The sequence below is a fragment of the Mus caroli genome, chromosome 2 (assembly GCF_900094665.2).
Source record: "Mus caroli chromosome 2, CAROLI_EIJ_v1.1, whole genome shotgun sequence".
In the NCBI taxonomy this organism is placed as follows: domain Eukaryota; kingdom Metazoa; phylum Chordata; class Mammalia; order Rodentia; family Muridae; genus Mus; species Mus caroli.
In genome coordinates, this window is record NC_034571.1 from 119,684,210 (window position 1) to 119,702,794 (window position 18,585).

Below are 18,585 nucleotides of genomic sequence, written 5' to 3' on the forward strand. Positions count from 1 at the left end.
CCAGGGTCTAGTAGTTGCTCAGTCCCACTAGGTTAGTTGTTTCAGCTGGTCTTCTGTAGAAGTAGGTTCCAATAGATGTGCTGGCAAGTAAATGTATGCAGGAGTAGAACAAATCTTCCTTCTTCCAAGGTTCTCATATAGGCCTCCAGCAGAAGGTGTGGCCCAGATTAAAGGTGTGTACCACCACACCTGGATCTGGGACTTGCTCTGTCCTGGCCTGTCCTTGAACTCAGAGATCTGCTTGCCTCATTCTCCTGGGATTAAAGACATGTGCTACCTTGGCTGGGCCTAAGCTTTTCATGGCCACTATGCCTCAAGATTTCCATGCCCAGATCCAGGTTAGAAACGTGTGTTTTCCAGCCTCAAGATCTGGATCACAGGTGTGCCGTCCAATTCTGGATTGTAGTTCATTCCAGATATAGTCAAGTTGACAGCCAGGGATAGCCACTACAGTGATTTTTTTACTTTTTCTCTTGTTCTTTGTGTCCCTTTAATTTCCTTCTCTTGTTTTATTGCTCTAGCCAGTCCTTCAAGGCGAGGACTATATAGGAGATGCGTGAGGAGAGTGAGCATCCCTCACTCATTCCTGACTTCTTTCCTTAAAAAGTTAAAAAAAAAAAAAAAAAGCCAGGCGTGGTGGCTCACGCCTTTAATCCCAGCACAGGCAGAGGCAGGCAGATTTCTGAGTTTGAGGCCAGCCTGGTCTACAAAGTGAGTTCCAGGGCAGCCAGGGCTACACAGAGAAAACCTGTCTGGAAAAACCAAAAAAAAAAAAAAAAAATGCTCAAAACTATAGATTTAATGAAGTTATTTTATGCCACACACTCATAAAATTAAACCTATAATTGCATAACAAAAATGTGACACTGTATCTAAATGCATTTGAATATAAAATTAAAATGTAACTTAAAGTTTTAAATTAAAATGCAAATCTATTTTAAATGGCAGAAGGTATTGAAAGACCCCAGTTTCCGGGAGACCCTCACTCAAGTCCCAGGATGAGACAACGCCCCAATAACTCGAGAGAAACTGTTCTTGATGCAATATCGTGTGAGGTTTATTCGGAAATCGGCATGCTGAGGCCGAGCTTGTAACCCGCACAGGGGCAGAGGAGATCAACTCCCAGCAGTTGCAGTCTAGGGTTTTTAAAGAATAAACCGCAAAATGAGGGGAGGATAGGACCACAAAGAATGGGGAAACTGAGTAAACATCGTAAAAATGGGGATGGTGAATTATAGCTCATCTCTCATGCTGAAGGTAAAAGAATAAAGAACTCCATGCTGGGCTTTGTTTCTAGGGGTCTAAGAACCACATTGAGTTGGGGTCTTACAGTATTAGGGAACAATGACTTTAATTTTAACTTCATATTAGTTAGGGCTCTTTAGAGTCACAGAACTTATGGAATGTCTTTCTTTTTGAAGGAATTTACTCTTTGTGAGTTTCATATTATGCACCCCAGGACTGCTCATCTCCCTGCCCCCTCATATATGCTCTTTGCCCTTACAACCTCCCCCCCCAAAATAAAACACACACACAAACAAACAAAAACAAAGCATAGAAAATGTCTTACCATGGGAGCTGTAGTGTGTCGCAGCGGGTCCCATAGTGTATCTCTCTTTCCACACATCTTCACTTGCAAATGTTCATTGTAATGAGTTATCACTGGTCTGGTTTGAGATCTTTGGCTTCTACAACACCATCACTATTGGGTCCTCATAGGAACTCCTCTGGGTTGTCCTGTTGTTGCCCTGTGTCATGGAGATCCCGCAGCTTTGGAACAGAAGGACCGGCCCTTTCACACATCTCAACCATTCACAGATGATATAGATTTTGGGGTGGGCCAACTCAGAGACCAAATCTGGGCCTGGGTGGTAGCTGAGCTATTCAGCCCACAGGCTCTCCTTTATGTGAATCACTAGCTCTCCAGCACTGCTCTGAGTTGCATCCAGTGCTGCTGTGCTGCCGCTGGGAGGAGGCAAGGTCAGCTCTCCTGCTCTCACACCCTCGGGCTGGCTCACTGAGCCTTTGCCATCAGGGCCAGCTCTCCTCAGTGCTACAGCCAGGGGCTGTAGAGGGGGCAGGGCTAGTTCTCCCAGCTACTGCAGGTGCTGCAGAGGGTGAGAGGGAGAACCCCATCCCTGCTCTCCCCTCAGGGGCTGGCCCTTCCACCAGGGCCACCTCTATTGTGTGCAATTCAGCCTCTGTTGGGTGGAGCTGGATTCAAAGGTGCTCAGCATTCCCACCTCCAGATACCCAGCCTCTTCTGGTCTGGTTTGAACAGGAAATGTGTGCCCGTTTCACGGAGCCCAGGCTTGCAGTTTTGAACCCAGTGGTCGGCAGCCTTGCTGTAGGAAGCAGGTGATTGCAAGCGGACCTTGAGGCTTCCTAGCCAAGTCTCAATCAGGTTCAGGCTCTGCTTCCTGGGTGTGGATGCAATGTGACCACCCAGCCTCATTGCTCTCGCCGCCACGCCTTCTCTGCCTGCTGCCAAGGCTTTCCCACCATGAGCTACATGTGTCTGGAACTGTGAGCCAGAATAACTTTCTTCTTTAAACTTTTTCTGGGTGTTTATTACAACCGAAAAAGAAGAAAAATCTCACCTTTTTTTTTTCATTCTATGGTTTTATTTAAATCTTAAAGTTTAGTACCAAAGCATACATATATTTCATTATATGATTCTCAGAGTAACCCTAAAGAGTAGAAATAAGGCTTAATTCATTTACTCAGACTCAGATCGGTAAAGGTCAAGCATTTTGTAAGAGTGACGTCTTCACCACAAGTTTTCTGGTCCTAGTTTGGGGCTTTTTTATCACTTCATACTTTGAACATGAGAGATCCTGGAAGTTTCTGGAAGTTTCTCAGTCTTCCCCAGCTCTACCCCCCCTGCTCCAGGCTCCTTGCCTCTCAGGATCTTGCAGATGCCTCTGCATTCTTTTCTGGAAGAGGCGCTTCTTTTTGGCTTTGTTTGTTTGTTTGTTTTGTTTTTTTGTTTTTTCCTTTTCTGAAGAGTGTAACCTTTCATCCAGGACTTGCAGCGTTTTGTTTCCTGATGTAATAATTTGTGAGTTACTGATTTTAAAATTTGTATCAGGGTTACTTCGTGTGTGTGTGTGTGTGTGTGTGTGTGTGCTTTCTTGCCCATGTGGGAGTCTGAGGACAGCTTGTGGGAGTCCTCCCCTTCCACCGTGTGGATTCTGGGGAGTGCCTTTAACCCATGGAGCCATCTCCCCAGCCCGAGGCCAAGCAGTTTTTAAAGCTCTCGATTCTCATTAGTCAACACAGCCTCCAATGGCAGCCGCATGATCCCCTCCCGTGGAATGTTACTTTACTTCTGTTAGCTTAGCTTGATTTCCGGCTGAGCCATTGCCTCTTTCTGTCCCACTCCACACTGGGCATTCTAAATGGAGCATCTTTCTTTTCGTCATCCTGGATCTTGTAGACGGTTAGGAAAAGTCTTTACAAAGACATTCTGGGCGCTGAGCTGGTAAGATGGGTGCGCATAAGAAAATGCTCAAAGAGCATAGAGTGCCCTAGGTTTTTTGGTTGTTGTTTTGTTTCGTTTTTTAAAAACTCTGTTTTTTTCTTAAGCTACTTGGGGAAAAGCAAAAACAATTGTAGATTAATTCTCTTTACAGGTAGTTCAACTGGACTGTCTAAATACTCAGCGTGGAACAGAACGTCGTTCCGTTTCACAGACCGTGGTTTAAATTAGGTTAGACAATATAAGCTGAGACATGTAAGACTTATAGCTAAATAGTGACTTTCACCACAAAAATCTGCTGTAGAGGGATTTATCCAGTGAACACAGAACTCTTCTAGCGAGTGCCAGGCTGATTCGGGTTGCACGGGGAGTGGGGAAACACTGTGGACATAGCCTCCTGGTTAGGAGTCAAAGCAGAGAAAACAAAATACAGGCAAAGTTCTGTGTGACCTGTGAATTGCTCACAGCAGGAGAGGAATGAACAGCCTGTCTCACCCTGGGGCCGGCGGGAAGGAACCACTTCTTTCAGTTCTCCCTTTCTTCTCTGTAAACGATTTATTTATTTTATTTTTATGTTTTTATGTGTGTGCCTATGTGTATGCATGTTCACCCCATGTGTGCAGATGTCTTCAGAGACAGAAGAGGTTGTTGAATGCCCTAAAACTGAAGTTACAGGTGGTGTGAGTTGCCTTTGCTGAGAATTGAACCCCGGTCCTCTGCCACAGCTGCACCCGCTCCTAACTCTGAGCCATCTAACGCCTAAAAGCCGTTTCTTTTGGCTGCAACCGCTGCCTCTCCCCTGAAGAGCCCAACTTGGCTCTCCCTGATACACTTTCAGATTTCAGAGCAAGCTGATATTCCTCCAAGTAAATTTCCTCCTCTCAAGAAAGAAAAGAAAAACAAAAGGGACTTACTTGAGATTTCTGTTTTGTTGTTGTTGTTGTTTTGGTTTTTCTCTTTGTTGTTAAAGAACCTGGGCCTGAAATTCAATGTACATGAGTTATAGAGCCAAGAGCTGGGAAAAGTCTGAGTTAGGGCCAATGGCCGTTCCTCTGGCGCCCGATTGTGTATAACCATGGAACTTTTTGCGGTGGTTTTTTGTTTTGGGACAAAAATCTCCAGACATAGCCTTGGGCGGCTCTTAACTGACTATGTAGACCTAGATGCCCTCGAACTCACAGAGATCCACCTGCTTCTGCCTCTCAGCACTGTGATTAAAGGCCTGTTTGTGCCACTATGCCTGGCCGAAGTCCTAGGCTGAATTATTTATTTATTTATTTTTGGCTTTTGGCTTTTGGCTTTTGGAGACAGCGTTTCTCTGTATAGCCCTGGCTGGCTTAGAACTCAGAGATCCACCCGCTTCTGCCTTTCGAGTGCCGGGATTAAAGTGTGTGCCACCTCATACAGCTCTGAATTGAATTCTTTTAAGTTGTCTAGACCCTGCTTTTGCAGTACCAAGGAATCACCTTGCCTATTGGCTCCCTCTCAGGTCACTGACCATCTCCTTGTCGTTTCTAAAGCTGTTCTATGGCCACGACCTACAGGTTTCGTGTTTTTGAGCCTTTTAAGCGGCTGCATCATTTTCTACCCAATTCAGTATGCTAATGAAAGCTGTGTAAGAAGTTTTAGTGCTGCTTGAAAAGCAGGCGCAATAGAGTTTTGCTTTTTATATAGCTTACCATGTCTCTGTTCCAAATGTGTAATTTTTCTTCCTTTAAACTTTGGTCCAAACAATGACCCCGTTTTACTGGCACCACAGCACAATTTGAAAATGTTCTATTGGATAAGATAGACTAAGGGGGATAGTGATCATCACCCAGGCCAGGGTAAGGAAAGCTTCACTTTACTTTTTGGCAGTGTAGCCGCGTTCCTTTCCCCCCGAGTCAGAAACGTATCAGCTTTCCCCAGCAGTTTTTTTAGGTGGAAGAAAAAAATTGGGGGATGGGGAAAGTTAAGACAGGGTTTCATATAACCCGGGTTTGCTTTGAACTTGATATGGAGCAGGTGATGCCCTTGAATTTTCTTGCCCCTCCTTCCATCCTCAAGGGCTGGGATTACAGGCCACAACCACTACATGGCTGGAAAGTAAGTTTTCTAATTTAAACTAATGAAAGAGCCTAAAGTTAAAAAAAAAAAAACACAGTAAACAAAATTTTACGTAGGCATAAAATATTAAATTCTAAAGAAAATCTGTTTTAAATAATTTAAATATTGAGATTTTTTAATAAATTAAACTTTTTTTAAAAAGACTTATTTATTATTATAAATAAGTACACTGTTGCTGTCTTCAGATACGCCAGAAAAGGGCGTCAGATCTCATTATGGATGGTTGTGAGCCACCATGTGGTTGCTGGAATTTGAACTCAAGACCTTTGGAAAAGCAGTCAGTGCTCTTACCTGCTGAGCCATCTCACCAGCCCTAAACTTTATCTTTGCATAACTATTCTGTCAGGCAAACTTTTTCTTTTGTTGAGGTATAGGTACAAGAGCAACTTCAAGATTTAAGAAAAAATTTTCACTTATCACAGACAAAGTTTCAGAGATAAGAGCTCCTACAGGTGTTAAGAACACTATAAAGAAGATGGTGGGTCAGGTCTGTAATCCCAGCACTTGGAGGCTGGGGCAGGGAAATGGCAGGAATTCATCAACCTTGGGAAGTTCTAGAAAATACAAGATCATGCACACACATTTCACCGCTAATAGAATGATCTTCATGTCTCCAGAGAACTCTGCTCTCCTCCTAGACTCGTGCGCCCCTAGGCGGTGTCTCCCGGAACTTCATCCTGCTCGTCCTGCTCCGGCGCGAATAAAGATTTCTTATTCAAAACGCCGGAAGTGACTACAGAGGCCGGGAGAGTCAGCGTGAAGTAGCCTCGTAGGGAGGCAGCGATGAGCGACATGGTGGAGAGGACGCTGACCGCACTGCCGGGGCTCTTCCTGCAGAACCAGCTGGGAGGACCTGCGGCCTCCAGAGCACCCTTCTTCTCCAGGCTGGGCGGCCTCATCCGTGGCGTCACTGCGCTCTCATCCAAGCACGTATGCGGCGGGGTTGGCTGGACGGGATGGGGTGGGGCGGCGGGGCCAGAGACATCGGTCCGCTGGATGGACGCAGTCCGGCGTCCGCCTCAAGCTGCCTGCACCGACCGACCTCAGGGAGGCCGGCTTTCTGATTTGGAGGCCCGAAGACCCTCCATGTGTTTTCTCATGGGGTGCTTTGAGGATTACACGAGCTGTCAATCGAGTGAAAAAAGCCAGTACGACCTAAAGCCTGAGCTATAGGCTCCTACCAAGTTTCTCCTCCCTATTGAGGTTTTTGTTTTGTTTTGTTTGTTTTGATTTTTCGAGACAGGATTTCTCTGTGTAGCCCTGGCTGTCCTGGAACTCATTCTGTACACCAGGCTGGCCTCGAACTCAGAAATCCGCCTGCCTCTGCCTCCCAAGTGCTGGGATTAAAGACGTGCGCCACCACTGCCCGACTCCCTCTTGAGTTTAAAATTTTCTATTTGGAAGCATCACGTACTCGGACAGACAACCCTCATTCCCACCCCAGACAGGGCTGTTAATCTTTGCAGAGCTTGAGGTTTAGTCTAGACCAACGGGTTGGGCAAAGACGAAAACTAGTAGTTACTATAGAAGTTATTAAGTTCCCACGTACTATGTATTTTACTGACTCAAAGCCTCAAGGAGTGTTTGTCTTAAAAACATAATATTGTGTCATACTTTCTTCAGCAAGTATTTATCAAGCACAACTATATGTTAAGTAATGAAAACAGCAAAACACTTTTCTGTCTATTTTCTGTCCATTTTAGACTTAACATAAATAAGTAACTACAGTGCAGTGTAAATGCCTGCAGCAAGGAGAAGTAAAACAAGATGCCTTTAAAGGTTTAAAACGGGCTTGTGTTCTCACTGGAAGCTGGTGTGTGGCAGGGCTTGCTGAACATCCCTTAATCATTATTCGTGTACTTAACATCTCTTCCTGCTTTTCTGTTGCTAATTTGTATGAGAGGGGAAGTAAGTATTTTGTGTGTACATGTATATACTGAGAGAATGTGTATGTGCTGGTATGTGAGGATGCACGGACCGACGGCGCATGTATAGGCTTCCGAGAACAGCTTTGGGTCTTAGTCCTTACCTTCCACCTAGTAGGTGAGATCTCTCTTGACGCTTGTTTCTGTGAGGCAGGCTGGCTAGGGAGCTTTGAGTGTTCTGTCTCACCGTAGGAGTGCAGGGATCACAGGTACACCTCATCACACCTGGCTTTGTGCTTTTTACACATTGAGCCGTCTGCCTCTGCCACCGCTCTGAACATTTAGAGAATATAGTTTTTTGGCTTAGTTTGAAACTGCACAGATGTGGTATTACTTCTACGTTTTGTTTTGTTTTTAGATTTGTTTCAAAGTTGTGTGTGTGTTTGTGGTATGTGTACATGAGTGCAGATGCCTTCAGAGTCCAGGAGAGTGTATGTGATCCCTTGGAGCTAGACTTTTAGGCAATTGTGAGCCACCAGAGTGGGTGTGAGGAACCAAATTCTGTCCTTTGCAAGAGCGGTGTGTATTCTCACCTGTGGCATCTCTGCAGCCCCCACCAGCAGTTTGTAACTAGCCACTTAACGTCAGTGACTCAGTGTGTGACTTGAACACAACATTGTATGAGTTAGTGGTGGGCCAGGCCCTAAGTGCTTCCTGAGGTCCAGCACAGGCAAGCGTCAGAGGTGACCACACTGGTGTGTGCAGTAGACAGTGAGAGGGAAGATGGGCTGAGGAGGATGCGAAAGAGTAGAGGTTAGGAAGACTCTGTCTGTCAGTCTGTCTGTCTGTCTGTTGTCTGTGTTCCATGAACACTTTTTATTTTATTCCATCAACACTTTTTTGCTTCTGGGAAGATGTAACTTCATCTTCTCAGATCCACACTTTTCTTTTTACTCTCTTTTCACTTAGACTCTTTGTTTTTGTTTTTTGAGTCAAGGTCTTACCATGTAGCCGTGGTTGTCCTGGGGCTTCCTGTACAGACCTGGCTGGCCTTGAACTCACAGAAATCCACCGCCTTTGCCTTCAGACTGCTGGGACTAACGATGCACACCACCGTGCCTGGCTGTTTTGAGTTGTTAAAACCTACACGTATTTATACGTGTACCATCCCCATCACATTTAGGGCCTGGCCAACCACTGGTAATACAATGTGATCTTTAAATCACACCCCGAGTCCCTGGCGTTAACTGGCTAAAGACCTGCTAGTGAGGGCTGTGTGGTGGGGTTATGTGGTCATCAGGCTTGGCAGGGTGAGCCTCCACCCACTGAGGCATCATCTCACTGCCCCGATTTTGAATCTTTTCCTTTTTGGTTGTTATTTATGTTTGTTTGGTTTTTTTTTTTTTTTAAACAAAAAACCAAAAAACCCAGGGTTTTTCTCTGTAGCCCTGGCTGGCCTGAAACTCACAGAGATCCACTTGCTTCTTCTGCCAAAGCACTGGGATTAAAAAGGTGAGCACCACCACTGCTGGGCCCATCTTGAAGTTTTTGTTTTTAAATTAATTTATTTTTTATTTTATGTACATTGGTTTTCTTCCTACATGTATGTCTCTGTGAGGGTGTCAGATCCCCTGGAGCTGGAATGAGGGACAGTTGTGCTGGGAATTGAACCTTCATCCTTTGGAAGAACAGCTAGCGCTCTTAACTGCTGAGCCACCTCTCCAACCCCTCATTTTGAAGTTTAAAAAACAAATGTCTGCCAGTCTTCACTAGCCAAGCAAGTGAAATGAAGAGGGATCCCTAGGTTAACGTGGAAATAGTTATTCTTTCCAGGGAGGGTTCTGTGGGTCAGGGAATGTAGCTTTAAGAATGAGTATAATTGAAATTGTCCTAACTGTATTTTCCAGGAAGAAGAGAAATTAATCCAGCAGGAACTGAGTAGCCTGAAGGCAACTGTTTCCGCTCCGACCACGACGCTGGTACGTGCGCAGAGTCCAACACACGTGCATTTGAAGCCTGGCTTTTATAGTGTGGTTCTTCAAACAGCATTCACTCAGCTGCTCTCTGCTGGCCACTGTGAGGCTATTTGCAAGTCTTCAGATTAGGACCCAGGTTTCTGTTGTGGCTCGGCTCTTCTCTCTTCTCTTCTCTTCTCTTCTTCCTTCCTTTCTTTATTTCCTTTTAAAGATTTATTTATTTATAAGAGTACACTGTAGCTGTCATCAGATACCAAAGGATGGCATCAGATCCCATTACAGATGGTCGTGAGCCACCATGTGGTTGTTGGGAATTGAACTCTGGACCTCTGGAAGAGCAGTCAGTGCTCTTAACCTCTGAGCCATCTCTCCAGCCCCTCTTGTAGTTTTTTAATTTATACTAACTATATCTTTATGTGGTACATTGTAACAATTCAACACAAATGTACAATGTGTATAGATATTTAACATTTATTCTATTTAAAACTTTTAAGCTTTTAAACCTTTTGGTGCATGTATGTGTGTAAGCCTGCACTCCTGTGTGCGTGCCATAGCATGTGTGTGGGAGTTTGTTCTCTCCACTACCTGTAAGATTGAATTGTGTCATCAGACTTGGTGGCCTGATGCCTTTGTTCTATATCCTTTGACTGACTGAGCCATCTTGCTGACCTGACACTTTTAGCTAACCAACTCCAACTAACATTTGTTTATCAACTATTTAGTGTGTGGTTTTAAAAACATGGTATCCATTTAGTCTTACTCATTTATTTTTGAGGCAGGGTCTTGTTGTATAGCCCTGGCTGGCTGAGAATGTGCTGTGTAGGTCAGGTGGGTTTTGAAGTCACAGGGATCCGCCTTCCTCTGCTTCTGGATCAAAGGCTGGGATCAAAGGTGCGCAGCACTGCACTCAGCCGAATGAGTCCTTTTATGTGTGAGTCATTATGTTTCTCCCCTAGTGAATTCAGGGCGATAATTTTGCATAAATAACTTTGTCATAAACATGAATGTACAAAGTCCAAGAGAAGGTAAATATTTCTTTTTGTAGTTATAATATTCATGGGAATAAAACTTAAGACATTAGTCTGTGTCTTTGTATGTGTGACATATATATATATGTCTTTGTGCAGACTTTGTGATAATAGAAATGTTAAGCAAAAATAGTTTTTCTCTTTTTACTCTGTTAGGTTTTTATTTTCTATAATGAGTATCATTGAATACAATTTTTGTTGCTATAAGGCATAAATCTGGTGTTGGGTAAAACTGGTCACTGGATACTCAGAGTTTAGCAGGAGCATTATATAACTGTGGCCCCGCAGGCAGGTCTGGGCACACCTCATGCTCTGTGTTTCTAAGGAATTACAGAGCTGAGGCAATTGGAAGGACGCTGTAAAGCAGACCCTCATCACGGACGGGCTTTCTCCTCTAGATAAGGAATAACAATTTATGTAGTGATTTTACTTAGGTAAAACTCTGAGCTCATGATACAAATCCTGGGTTGAAATTTATTGGCATGAATTAACAATTTTATTCCTAATTTATATAAAAGCCTTTGTAGAAGGGAAGGGAAGGGAAGGGAAGCCTCTGTCAGCTGAGTGCTAGGGTTAAATGAATGTACACCATGCCCAACTATATTTTTAAGATTTTTTTTCTTTTGAGACAGGTCCGATTTATGCTCGGGTAGTCTGGAACTTGCTACTATGTAACTGAAGATGACCCTGTACTTACTCTCCTGTCTCCACGTCCTCATGCTGAGATTACAGATAGTTGTTTATAGAACATTCAATTATATATGTATTTTTTTTTCTGTTTTCTGTTCCCAGGATTGAACACAGAACTGGATGTGTACTATCACTGCCATATTTTAATCTTAGATATTAAATAGTCTGAACTTTTCTGTTTTGAAACATATTATGCTTTTATTACTAATAAAATTTTGCTGTAAATATTGATAATGCAAATGTCATTCTGATAAAACATATTCATAGTATCTCTCAAAGAATTTTAGTATATAATGGCTACTGTGTTCATGAAATTCTGTCCCTCAGTTCACAATATTGTGAGTTATTTAAAAAGAGGAAAAGCGTACTTACATAGCAGACGATTACATATCTGTGATATGATAATGCTGAAGAAAAAGCCTATGTTTAGTTTGCGATGTGTTCTTTACACTAGTCTCCAATCCTGGGCTCACACAGTCCTCTGCATCAGCCCCTGGCCCAGCTCCTGAGTGCTGGAAAGGCAGGAATACTGTGGCTTGCAGATACAAATATATTACTGACTTATGGCAATTTTTCCATCTGTTTTCATTTGATGAAACATATTCAGATTGATTTTAAATGACAAATATGATCATCGTGGATGGCATTTTGTCTGAGGACCCCCCTCTAATCAAACCTGTCTGTGCACATAGAATCGGAAGTCGTGCTGGGTAGTTTATATTGTCGTTATCAATCAAATATTTGAACTAGTTTTTTGACATAAATAGTGTTGGTAATTGTTAGAAGCAGCTTTTATTTTTATATTCTGGTATTGGGCAATTGCTTTGAAATAGCTACATTAGTTATTAGTTCTTCATAACCAGGATAGATGGCTCCCTTGTTAACCGCGTGTGACATACAGAAAACGAAAGCATTCTGTTTGTTTACATAGTGATTGGTATTTCACTTTTCAGAAAATGATGAAGGAATGTATGGTGAGACTTATATACTGTGAGATGCTTGGATACGATGCTTCTTTTGGTTATATACATGCAATCAAGTTGGCCCAACAAGGAAACCTCTTAGAAAAAAGAGTGGGTATGTATATGTTTAAGACTTCTGTACTGACTGTCATTTTTAAGGTTTTAACCATATATAAAATGATGGCTGGTATATAGTATGTTTTTAGAGTTTTGCGTTACAGACTTTATAGTAGTCTTGGGGACTAAATGTGGACCCTGTATGCTAAGTCAGCTTCTCTCCCACTTAGCTACATTCCAGCCCAAATTTCCAAAGCTAGCACACAAAGCCTGTAGGTAAAGTGTGCATTTTGGAGTCACAGAGACTATTCAGAAGTGCTTGATTGTGTGAGGGCAAAATGCCACACGCTCCTGCCAAACCCACGAGCTGGGCATACAGCTGAGTTCCTGGTGTGTAAATTGTAAACGCTTGCTTCAAGAAGCCTAGCTAATCCCATTACTTTCATGCTGAGAGAGGACTACTCATTAATTGGTTAATTTGCCTTTTTTTTTTTTTAAATTATTTATTTATTTATTATATGTAAGTACACTGTCGCTGTCTTCAGACACTCCAGAAGAGGGAGTCAGATTTCGTTACGGATGGTTGTGAGCCACCAAGTGGTTGCTGGGATTTGAACTCTGGACCTTCGGAAGAGCAGTTTGTGCTCTTACCCACGGAGCCATCTTACCAGCCCTTAATTTGCTTTTTAAAAAGAGGTTTTACAGTTGGGCGTGGTGGTGCACGCCTTTAATCCCAGCACTCGGGAGGCCGAGGCAGGCGGATTTCTGAGTTCGAGGCCAGCCTGGTCGACAGAGTGAGTTCCAGGACAGCCAGGGCTACACAGAGAAACCCTGTCTTGAAAAAGAAAAGAAAACAAAACAAAACAAAAAAAAAAAAGAAGTCTTTAAACTTGCTAGTGTCCTGCCTCTGCCTCTCAAGTGCTGGGTTATTGACTTGCTTGGCTAAGAAATTATTCTTTGTAAAATAAAAATTGAAACAAGCTAGAATAATTTAAACAATGCTGTTCTCATGTTCCCAAGGCTACCTATAGCTGTTAGAAGTATTAAGATTTTTGGTTTTTTGTTTTTTTCTGCAGTAATCCTTTAGAGTGTTTGGAAAAATTCTTTTAAGACATGAATTTGTTTCCAGTGGTTTCAGGTTGTATGAAAATCCCCCAAAGCGTCGCTGGGGCAGTGTTGGGATGGAACATGGTCTTCACCCCGTGAGAGCGATAATGTCAGTCTCCTAGGAATGAGCAGTCTTCATGGATTGACTGACTCAGGCGAGGGAGGAGGGAAGAAAATAGAGTAGAGCCTTCCACGCACTGAGCGCCACTCCACCACAGAGCCTCGTTAGCTCCTACGTTAGTGTGGCCTTTTTCCAAGCAGAGTGTTCTGTGGCGTCTTCCTGTCTGTATTCCACAGTAAACTTGAACTCTTCTAAGATCATTCTGTGACTCCCTCCATCTGGTACCTTGTGGTAGTATGTGTCTTTTCTTAACAGTATATTAATTTTCTTCATATATTAATGTTTTGGCTTTCAGACTAATTCAAGCTTTTTATAGTCCTGAGCTTTTTGTGTTATTAAAGAAATCATTAAAATTGATTTCTTTTAAAGCTTATATATCACTGGGATTTAATTCCAGTAGGCTTTCCTTGTTTTCAGACAGGACTTTCCTGTGGCTCTCAGACTGGCTCTGCAGGCATTTTATTTCATTTATTTCACAGCCACTGTGCTGTGTTGTCAGACTGTTCCTTAGATTCCCTTCAGCAAGGTGGCTCCTTTCTGTTGTTGTTGTTGTTTTCTTCTTGCAGGTAGCCTCGTGTCGTCCAGGCTGGCCTCTGTTATTTATCCATGGGTGATTTTCCTGCTTTCACTTCCCAGATGCTGGGATCACACCACCACTCCTGGCTTCTGTGACGGTGGGCTTTCGTGCCTTCTGGTGCCCACCCTGCTAGTGTTTTCATTTGTCTGTAACATTTCTAATGATCGTCCTCACTTAGCTTCCAGGTGGTTGTATTTGGAGTGTCCTTGTTTGGTTTGGTTTGGTTTCTTAAGGTTTTGAGGCTGTAGTTTGTTTTCTTTTCTTTTTTGGGACAGGGCCTCACTATGTAGCCCCAGTTGTCCTTGAGCTCACAGAAATCCATCTGCTTCTGCCTCCCACAGTTCCAGGATTAAAGGCCTGTGCCAACATGCCTGTCTGAAAAAAAAAATTGTTTTTACATTATTGTTGAACTTGATAGGAGAAGTAAAAAGCAACCTCATCTTAAGCCAGTCTTCAGTCTGTGTTGGAATCCACAGAGATGGGTTCTCATACCATCCACGGAATGCCTTAGCAACAGGATTGAGGAGCCTGCCAGTGAAAGTGAGGGCAAGCAGGCAAAATGCCAAAGCTTCCTTCTTCAGCTTCCTTTTGTATAGGCTGCTGCTGAGAGGTCTGACCCAGATTTAGGGTGGGTCTTCTCATCTCCAATGCTCCAATCAAGAAAACCCTTCACAGGTATGTCCAGCTACTTGGGTTTTAGTTGGTTACAGATCCAGTCAGGTTGACAACAAAGACTAGCCATTGTACTAATCAAAGGCAACCTGGGGAGAAAAGGGTTTCTTTTAGCTTACCACTCCCAGGCCACAGTCTCTCACCCAGGACCGTAGGGCCAGGAAGTGAAGCAGAGAACATGCAGGAGTGCGGCTTACTGGCTTGCTCACCCCGCTTTCTTACAGCATTCAGTACCACCTGTCCCAGTGGGCTGGGTCCTCCACATTAATTGTTAATTAAGAAAATGCACCAACAGGCTTGCTTAAAGACCGTCTGATGGAGGCATTCTCAGTTAGTGTCCCTCTTCCCAGACTCTAGATTTTGTCAAGTTGACAGAAAGACTAACCAGGGTAGGTGGTAGGATTACTTAGAATAGCTGTTGCTACGTTTAGATTTTTAGACTTAACATTTTTTTTCATTTTCAATTTTATTTTTGTGTCATTTATTGTTCCCTGCTTCTTGCGTAAGGATACACTAGGACCTCCCCAGCTTCTGCCACCATATCTTCTCTCTACCATGATGACATGCCCTCAGATCATGAGCTCAAACAAGCTCTTTTTCCTTACTTTGGTTTTTTGTTTGTTTTGTGAGACATGGTCTCACTATGTAGACCTGGCTGGCCTAGAACTTGCTGTATAGGCCAGGCTGGCTTTGAACTCACAGATATCCACCTGACTCTGCCTCCTGAGTGCTGGGATTAAAGGCGTGCGCTATCACTGCCGGCTTTAACTTGCTTTATTAGATGCTTTGTCCCAAGCTTTAAGTAACTTTTTATTTTTAAGATTTAGTTATTTATTTTTATGTATGTGAGTGCACTGTGGCTATCTTTAGACACATCAGAAGAGGACTTCTGATCCCATTATAGGTGGTTGTGAGCCACCATGTGGTTGCTGGGAATTGAACTCAGGACCTCTGGAAGAGCAGTCAGTGTTCTTAACCGCTGAGCCATCTCTCCAGCCCTTCAAGTAACTTTTTTTTTTTTTTAAATGTTTGTGTTATGTGTAAATTTTGTTTGCATGTATGTGTGTGCGCTGTGTGCATGTCTGGTGCTAGTACAGGTGAGGGCTTTGTGTACACTCTGCCAACTCAGCTGTATCCCTAGCCCAGTTCCTCATTCTTAGTCATGTCAGATACACTCTGCAGTCATACTTGATTGCTCCATGTTACAGCTATTTGTTAAATTACATAGTATCCTTTTCTTTGTTTCTTTGTTTCTTTCTTTCACTCATTCATTCATTCATTCATTCATTCAAGACAGGGTTTCTCTGTGTAGCCCTGGCTGTCCTGGAACTCACTCTATAGACCAGGCTGGCCTCAAACTCAGAGATCTGCCTGCCTCTGCCTCCCAAGTGCTGGGATCAAAGGCGTGGGCCACCACTCCCGGCTATCCTTTTCTTTATTCTCTGTCAAAACAAGTGTTTGTTGTAACAGAATTAAGGTTTCTTTAATATATCCTTTGAACTTGTTTATTGACTTGGGTGTGGGACACGTGAGACCTCAGCTAGAAGACGTGGCTCTGCTGAAAGTGCTCCCTGGCCTCCTCAGCTTTTCCACCCTTGCAGGAGTAACAGCTTTGTTCTCTGTCATTTGTTCTCTGTCTTTGTTCTCAATCAGCTGTGCTGCTCCCATGTCTGTGAGACTAGATGTTTCTAAGGGGTTTCCCAGGGTGTGCATGAGACATGATGCATGGTTCCTGAGTAATGCTAAGGATAACTAACAGTGTCCATGTTGAAAGGGCTAGAAGGGGTGAGAAGAGAGAATGAGGTGAGAACTGGGTGGTCAGGCACAGAGTCCGTGGGGACTGACTCTGGGTTGTAACAGCAGTAGACTTTGGGTGTTAGCCTCTCTTTTGCCGTCATCACTGCACTGGCATAGTAATCACACTTAATAGGGTATAGGGTTGTTTGGAGAATTCAGTGAGGCAAGGGTTATAGCTATTGACACATAGTAACTAATAAATATCATTGGCAATGTGAAAAGGGGCCAGAAATGCCATAAAGCATGTGGCACTGGCACATGTGACTATGGCATTTGTCGTAATATCAATATATTCATTCCTCAATCCTAACGCATAACTTTTGAAATAGAAATGCTTCATTAAGCTGGTGAGTACATTTAATGTGGTAGACAGTCTGTCTTTCCTCAATAACTGTTACTTCCTCAACACTGTCTTTAGTTGAAAAAAAAAAAAAAATCTGAGTAGCTTGACCGTATCAGGCTGGCTTAGATAGCTCATACAACAGGGACAGATGCCCCTCAGTGGCTCGATGCTGAGGCAATAACTACTTCTTGATAATTGTATGTTAGCTCTAAGGGACAGATTATTTTGATGGATGCTGCAGGTTTGCACGAGAGCTCTGTCATCTGCAGGGCTTTAGTTTGGTATATGTTGTAGAATCTGCTGTTCTGAATACGCAGGATGAAGGACACCTGAACTCTTCAGTGACGTTTGTTAACTTTGTATTTTACACTTTGTTTTTAATGTTACCTGGTAACCGATATGTTTCACACTTAAAACTTGAAATATGGCTTTAATTTATTACGAAAGAATTTTTGGGGAGTTAGGTAGTAATGAAAACTTTTCCTTCGTTTTTTAATAGGTTATTTGGCTGTTTCTTTATTTCTACATGAAAGTCATGAACTTTTGCTTCTCCTTGTGAATACAGTGGTAAAGGTACCGTATTTTATACTGCTTATTATGAAGTCTTATTTCTGCTGTCTCAGGACATTTCTCTTTAGCCATAGTTACTTAAACTTAAAAGTATAGGTTTACTTAACAAAATTGCCTTAAAAAGAAATTTTTATTTATTTTTATTTTTAATTTTTTAAATTTAATTTTATTTGTAATTCATTTTTTACACTCCATATTCCATTCCCCACCCTTCCCCTCCCACCCTCCAACTGTTCCACATCCCATACCTCCTCCCCACCACACCCCATCTCCACATTGATGCCCCCACACTCCACCCCATCTGACCTCTAAACTCCCTGGGGCCTCCAGTCTCTTGAGGGTTAGGTGCATCATCTCTGAATGAATACAGACCTGGAAGTCATCTATTGTATGTGTGTTGGGGGCCTCATATCAGCTGGTGTATGCTGTCTGTTTGGTGGTCCAGTGTTTGAGAGATCTCTGGGGTCCACATTAATTGAGACTGCTGGTTCTCCTACATGATCGCCCTTCTCCTTAGCTTCTTTCAGCCTTCCCTAATTCAACAACAGGGATCAGCTGCTTCTGTCCATTTGTTGGGAGCAAATATCTGCATCTGACTCTTTCAGCTTCTTTGTTGGGTCTTTCGGAGGGCAGTCATGCTAGGTCCCTTCTTGTGAGCACTCCATAGCCTGAGTAATAGTGTCAGGCCTTGGGACCTCCCCTTGAGCTGCATCCCACTTTGGGCCTGTTGCTGAACCTTCTTTTCTGCAGACGACTCTCCATTTCCATCCCTGTAATTCTTTCAGACAGGAACAATTATGGGTCAGAGTTGTGACTGTGGATGGCAACCCCATCCCTCACTTGATGCCCTGTCTTCCTGCTGGAGTTGGGCTCTATAAGTTTCCTCTCCCTACTGTCGGGCATCTCATCTAAAGTCCCTCCCTGTGAATCCTGGGAGTCTTTCACCTCCCAGGTCTCTGGTATACTCTGGGGGGTCCCCCCTACATACAATCTTCTGAGGTTGCCTGTTTCCATTCTTTCTGCTGGCCCTCAGGGCTTCAGTCCTTTTCCCTCACCCAGTACCACCAGATCAGGTTCCCCCCTCCCCATCCACTTTCCCTCCCAGGTCCTTCTCTCCCTCCCCACTTATGATGCTTTCTTCTCTCTCCCAAGTGGGACTGAAGTGTCCTCACTTGGGCACTTCAGCTTGTTGAGCCTTTTGAATTCTGTGGTGGATATTAGCCAAAAAAAAAA

General features: G+C 43.4%; 1 protein-coding gene across 3 annotated transcripts in view; it reads left to right on the forward strand.

Moving 5' to 3' along the window:
• Nucleotides 1-6,327: 6,327 nt before the first annotated feature.
• Ap4e1 (adaptor related protein complex 4 subunit epsilon 1) overlaps nt 6,328-18,585 on the forward strand; it is a 60,057-nt gene continuing 47,799 nt past the window's right edge. Inside the window, exons 1-4 of one of the 3 annotated variants that reach the window (XM_021156538.1) lie at nt 6,328-6,517; nt 9,360-9,431; nt 12,100-12,223; nt 17,282-17,355. In XM_021156538.1, the coding sequence (XP_021012197.1) occupies nt 6,371-6,517; nt 9,360-9,431; nt 12,100-12,223; nt 17,282-17,355 (417 nt within the window). In that variant the 5' untranslated portion in view covers nt 6,328-6,370. The remainder of the gene's footprint in view (nt 6,518-9,359; nt 9,432-12,099; nt 12,224-17,281; nt 17,356-18,585) is intronic. The other 2 variants (XR_003835930.1, XM_029473912.1) reach the window with 2 other exon arrangements.